At 51.7% G+C, this 6,618-nt stretch overlaps 1 protein-coding gene across 1 annotated transcript; it reads left to right on the plus strand.

Annotated features, from left to right (window-relative positions):
- The first annotated feature begins 5,031 nt into the window (after positions 1 to 5,031).
- Positions 5,032 to 6,334, plus strand: Thy1 (Thy-1 cell surface antigen). Its single transcript, XM_035443594.1, has 3 exons — positions 5,032 to 5,068; positions 5,450 to 5,788; positions 6,222 to 6,334. The coding sequence occupies exons 1-3, from the start codon at positions 5,032 to 5,034 to the stop codon at positions 6,332 to 6,334; spliced, it is 489 nt and encodes a 162-aa protein (XP_035299485.1).
- Positions 6,335 to 6,618: the final 284 nt, after the last annotated feature.

The raw sequence follows: 6,618 nt of genomic DNA on the forward strand, positions 1-6,618 counted from the left end.
CACACACACGCCCCCCCCCCCGACATTCCAATAACATCTATAAAATTACCCTATATGATTATATTTCTATGACTGTAAATGCCCCTAGGTTGTTTTGATCTTGTGGAGTCTGTCCCATGTGTCTCAAGCTGGAGCTACAGGAGACAATAAAAGGAGAGGGGTCCAGGTGACCAACAGAAGACCCTCTTACCTTGACTCAAGTCCTTCCAGATTTGGGTTTCTGACTTGTCCATCAATAAATAGGAGTTTTTCAGTCTCCTCCCCTTCCCCTCCATGATCCCGCCCCAGATCCTGAATTGTCTTCTTCAAGACTGATTCCATCCAACTAGAGATGTTGTTCAAGCAGACACTGAGTTTCAAGCTCTCAACAGGCCATGCTCCCCTCCCCTTCCTGAAGGCAGAGTGCCTGGGGACCCAGAAAGTAGGCCAGGTCCTGGAAACCTTCACAAAGTAGCACAGACAGGCCTCGGATGGACCTGCAGAGTAGTATACAGGGCCTCAGGCAGCCTCAGCTCTGACCCCTGCAGCCAACAGCCCTCTCTGTAGCCCAAATCCTGCCCCAGAATAAAGGAACCAAGCAGTTCCAGGCCTAAGCTCTGGGAGGAGAAAATCCCAAACGAAAGCCACTGAACTGATAGGAAAGATTCCGGAGTCTGACTCCAAAACCACTAAGCCGAAAGAAACAGACTACAGTCCAGGGACAGAATAGAGCACGTGCACAATGAGACAGGAAGGAGGCTGAATGAATGAGAAAGAATGGCAATGGGATGAGTAACTGAGACCAGGGCATCTGGATCCTGAGAAATTTCCCACTATGGACAGTAAAGCTGGGTGTCTATGAAGAGGGGTGGTTCCTCAGTCCCCAAGCCCTGGGGAGTTTTACCAAAAGCACCCCAGGAGTTCAGTGGCTTACCAGAGGAATGGCCCCCACTCCTGTAGAATGTCCTGTCACCTCAAGCACTGAAGGGACTGAAATTGTATCTGCAGGCCCAGGGATGGCTTCCAACAGTGCCATTACAGTATTGAAACCTGCAGTGACAGTGCCAGGGCTGACTTCTATGAAGAAATAGGAGAATGAGCAGGCAGATGGCTGAGAGGTAGGGCTAGCCCACAAGACTTCCCAACCAGAATTCAGAGACCAGGAGGTTCAAATCAAACTAGCCTTTTAAAAATATAAGGACCAGCCAGATGGCTTGTCAACAAGCCTGACTACCTGAGTTCAATCCGCATGAACCTTGTGGTAGGAGGAGGAACTAGCTCTGGAAATCTATCCTCTGGCCTCCAAATATGTGCACTCAGCTATGCACATACACACACCTGTGTGTATGTATATATGTACCCATGTATATATCTATACATGTAAACAATTTTAAATTTAATTTAAAATAATAATTAATACAAGCAAATAAATCATTAGCAAGAGGTATTTAAAAAGAGCCTCTTGGTGACATCAGATTAATGGGGAAGAAGGGGTATCCCTGAGGATCAAACATCGGGGTTCAACCTTTCCAGTTTAGTCATGTATCCCCATTCTGAGAGTTCTCTCTTTTCTCTGCCACTAGCCGAGGAGCGCAAAGTGAAGTAGCTCAGCACTGAGGGCTTTGGTTCCAAAATGCCGCAATTGGTCAGCTTGGCTACTTACCAACCAACCATGAAGTAACAAGGAGTGGGATAGGATGAGTGTTACGATGGGAGTGGGCATGGAATGTGACCATGGATGCAATGAGCCCAGCACAATGCTTGTTAGAAGGCAGCGCTCCTTCCCTTGTCTGAAGACCAAATCGGACATTCTTGTTCTCATGGAAGTGAGAACATTGTAGCTGGCTGGGCCAGGAAGTGCCCGCTCAAGATCAGAGTCAGCAGCAGAAAACACCTGAAGGTGGGCAGGCGTGGGCAGCAGAGACAGGGGCCAGGACAGTGCACCCCTTGCCTTGCTTCCAAAAGGCTGCTCTAGCATGGAAAACAACCAACCAATTTCCTTTGCAGAAAGACCAGGCTCCACAGCCAAAACTTGTCACTGGAGGCACCAGCTCAGAGGGAAAGGAGAGGGGAGCTAGCAGGCCTCCCCGCAGCACCCTTCCGTTGTCCAGACTTCTGAAGGCTCTAGCAAGAGAAAGGGTTACAGCCTTAAAAAGAGACCAAGCGGCTCCAGATATGAGAAGGAGGCTGCCGCATCCTAATTCCAGAATCCTAAACTGTCTTTTCCCTGAGCGGGCCAGCCAGCCATAATTCCGAGGGTACCCCTTCAGGAGCAGCAAGCCACCTACCCACACCCAGCGCGCCGCCCTTGCCCGCCACCCACCCCACCCCACCCACACCTACCCCACCCCTCCCACCCCCTCCATCCTTTTCCTCAGCCTCTGATTGGCTGAACCCCGAGGCCCTCCCCGCTCCCCCCCTCGTTCCCCCACCCCTGGTGAAAACTGCGGGCTTCGTGCAGGGTGCAGCAACTGGAGGCGGTGGTGCATCCGGAGGAGGCTGCAGCTACCAGAGTCCAGGTGAGAGCAGGAGCCAGGAGGAATCTTTGCACAAGGGGACAGCCACAGCGCGAGGGTGCAAGCCCTTCCAGCTGCAGCTTTGGAAAGGATACAAGGATACGAGGGCGCTCTTCTATGCGGGCACAGGAACTGGGGAAGGGACCCGCATCCCAGACTGGGCGGGAGTGAGAGTGCAGGGTAGCAGGCTTTTGCTGCCCAGCACTGTCGGAAACCGAATGCCAGAGGAGAACAGTGAGGAAGAACACCGAGGACAACCTTTGGTCTGCCCTCCACCCAGAGGTCCCCAAGCTCAGATCTCTAGGTTTGGGGGGGGGGGGTAGTGCAAATAGAAGGAGGAGGCAGGTGGCAAGCTGGAGGGAGTCTCTGCCGGTTGACCTCGAGGCTTGCTGGGTGCAGGGCAACTCAGGTAAGGAAACCGCAGTGCTGCGGAAGGGGACTGGGTGGCAGGCGCGGGGGAGGGGAGCGCTAGAAAGGATGATAACGGGCGGGCGATGAGGGGGAAGGGAACCTCAATTGGTAGAGGAGAATTGAAATACGGAAATGGCATCAGGGTGGGGTCAGCCAGGCGGGGCCTTGGGGAGAGGCCACAGAGTTTGGCTGGATGTGGGCTTCTGACACTGGGGGCACCAGGACACAAACCACCTCTGCCAGCGCACTCTACCTCTCCATCTAGTTCTGCCAGGCTTCTCCAGCCCCAGCCCTATTTCTTTCCTCTAGGGTTCCCTCTTCCTCCTCTGGATCCCAAGCCCACACTCCCTTCTTCATAACCCAGAGTTCTCAGACCCAAGCCCTATGCAGGCTTGGGTGTGGTGGGCTAGCCTGTAATCTCAGCCCTTAGGAGGTGGAGGCAGAAGGATCGTGACTTCAAGATCACCTTGTTCCAAATTCACCTAGGGCTACTTAAGGAAGCCTTGTTTCTAAAATAAATACCCCCCCCCTTCTCCAACACAGAACCTTGGGATCCAGCTCTCCAAGCTGAGATGACTGTCACTGTCAGCCCATCCAGGAGAACCTAGTCTCTTTTCCCATGGACCTTAAACTGTCAGAGTGGCAGAGTGGTGCACCCTGTGTGTGCAGCCTAGGTGGAGCCCGTAAACACTCTCTTGGGCAAGGACAGGCTAGTGCACCAGCTCCGTGTTGTCAATGTGTTGAGCAGGGCGCACTTGGGCGCCCAGAGGAAGAAAGGGTTCTGGTAGTAGCAGAAAACCTATGTCGCCAAGTTGTGAACACTGGACTAGAAAACTGCAGCCCCAGGAATCCTCGAGAGCTGGCCATTTGCAAGTATCTCTGGCTTCTCACTCACATCCTGTGTCCTGTACCTCTCTGGCACCTTAGCTAGACCCGTGCCTGACCTCATCCCTAGTCATTCAGCTGTCTGGATCACTTACTGTGGGACATAGTGCCTGCTGCTTATCATTTTTCTTAAACCCCATCACAAATCCTTTTTTTTTTTTCTTGAGACAAGGTTTCTCTGTGTAACAACGCTGGCTGCCCTGGAACTTGCTCTGTACCTCAGGCTGGCTTCAAACTCACAGAGATCAACCTGCCTCTGCCTCCCAAGCAAACACTGGAATTAAAGACATGTATCACCGCACCTGGCCACAATCCTATTCTTATGTAATGTTCAGAGAGCCTCCTGTATTCAGTAAATATCTTTTATCCAGCTCTCGGGAGTGAGGCAGGATAGAGTTTGAAGACATCCTAAACTACAGTCTCAATAAAATAATAATAATAATAGGCCAGGTGGTGGTGCATACCTATAATCCCAGCACTCAGGAGACTGGGGCAGTTTGTCTACAAAGTGACACCCTATAAAAATAATAAATAAATAAACAAGTATTGAGTATCTATTATATGCTAGGGCTGATCTGGGCATTAGGGATCTTCTTCTGAACTAGCCCTGGAGGAGGGAGTATTTTTGTTTAATGAGTATGAAAGTGTTCATTTGGAAAGACCGAATGAGTTCTGGAGACTGACTGCAGAGCAACATGACAGAGCCTAACCCACCTGAAGCACACACTTAGACCCTGTGGGTTGGTGGTAGTGCATGCCTTTAATCCAAGCACTCAGGAGGCAGAGGCAAGTGGATCTCTGTGAGTTCGAGGCCAGCCTGGTCTATAGATTGAGTTCCAGGACAGGCAGGGCTACACCTTGTCTCGGAAAAAAAAAAAAAGTGAAAAGTTATGAGTAGTTTACCAAATCAAAATTTTAAATGTAGGCAATCCTTGCCCCGAAGGTTCTTAAATCCCATAGAAAAGTGAGGAAGTCACCCAGCAGGGAGGTACTCCAGGGACAGCACAGACACACAAACCCCAGGACATGTGCCCCCTCCTCCTTTGCTTTCTCTGAGTGGCAAAGAGCCTCAGGTAATGTCACCTTCAAAGAGAAGGGGGTGAAGAGAGGGGCTTAGGTGTATATCATGCTCTCCATGGGCCATATGCCCTGACAGTAAATATGGAACCACTTGTCCCCCACCTCTTGGCTGATATCTAGCTTTCCCCACCCCAGAATCCAGGACAGAACCCTTGGCACCATGAACCCAGTCATCGGCATCGCTGTCCTGCTTTCAGGTACTGGGCAAGGGGCAGGGCTGGCATTCCAGGGCATCTGGCTTCCTTCCCTCTTTGTCATAGACTCAAAGGCACAGGTGGCTGGGAGGGCTCAACCTCACTGACCTGCCTGGTGGTGGTGGTCTTTGGCAAATTGGAAACTCCGTACAAAAACGAAGAACTCCCTTTGGTCTCCTGTTCATGAAGCATTGATGGGACCCACAGGTTGAGTAGACTAGAAATAAAGTTGGAGTCTGGGGGGGTTGTCATGCTAGCCCACTAGTACCCCAGGGGTAAGTGCAAACCCCACATCCTCCCAGCCAGGCCCCAGTCTACTCTTCCTGCAGGTGGGAGGCCCCTGCTCTGTATCTCCCCAATTCAGAGAAGGCACTGCTGTGCCAGTCTTGCAGATGTCCCAAGGGCAGAAGGTGACCAGCCTGACAGCCTGCCTGGTGGACCAGAACCTTCGTCTGGACTGTCGTCATGAGAATAACAGTGCCTTAACCATCCAGCACGAGTTCAGCCTGACCCGAGAGAAAAAGAAGCATGTGCTGGCAGGCACCCTTGGGGTACCTGAGCACACATACCGCTCCCGGGTCAGTGTCAACACCCAGCGCAACATGAAGGTCCTCACCTTAGCCAACTTTACCAACAAGGATGAGGGCATGTACACATGTGAGCTTCAAGTCTCTGGCCAGAATCCTCCCATGATCTCCAATCAAACTGTCTCTGTGCTCAGAGGTGAGACTGGTCCCCAGAAAGATGAAATGGCCAGGTTAGCTACACTGAGGCTAACCAATCTGCCGAAGGAAGGAAGGAGGGAAGGAAGGAAGGAAGGAAGGAAGGAAGGAAGGAAGGAAGGAAGGAAGGAGCTCCATTAGCTGGGCTGGACAGCAGAGGGGCCTGTTGCCTTTCATATTCCCCAAACTGCTGTCTGATCCCCTGGGGAACCGCTACCCCTCTGTATGAATGGGAAAAGATCAAGGGCCCCGACAGGCAGAGCTTGTAGTACCGGGTATATATTCAAGAGCTGAGGAAACTGCTAGTGGGAAAGATTCTGTTACACCATCAGGTTGAGCCAGCTAAGACATCAAGCTAGCAGCCGCCTTAAAGGGCTAACACCTGGTGTTGGTTCTGCTGCCCCTCCTCCCCTTACCCCCTTTTCTCTCCACAGACAAGCTGGTGAAGTGTGATGGCATAAGCCTGCTGGTTCAGAACACCTCATGGCTGCTGCTGCTCCTGATCTCACTCTCCCTCTTCCAAGCCATGGATTTCATTTCTCTGTGACTAGTTGCATCCATAGAGAAACATTAAGCCTCCAGGAGCAGTACAGAGGTCCTGCTTCTCTGGGTCAGCTAACTCCCCTCCCCAGTCCCTCAAATACCTCGGGGAGAAACGGGGACCCTGTCCCTCATAAGGAACCCCAGTGCTGCATGCCATCGCCACCCCCTTCTGACACTTCGTCCTCTCTGCACACCGCTGGCTGCCATTTTATATTCTTCATTCCGGGGCTGCTTCTGTCTGTTTATTTTAGAGTTTCTCCTTTTTTTTTCTCTGGGAGTTTGTGACAA

The sequence above is a fragment of the Cricetulus griseus genome, chromosome 4, assembly GCF_003668045.3.
Source record: "Cricetulus griseus strain 17A/GY chromosome 4, alternate assembly CriGri-PICRH-1.0, whole genome shotgun sequence".
In the NCBI taxonomy this organism is placed as follows: Eukaryota; Metazoa; Chordata; class Mammalia; order Rodentia; family Cricetidae; genus Cricetulus; species Cricetulus griseus.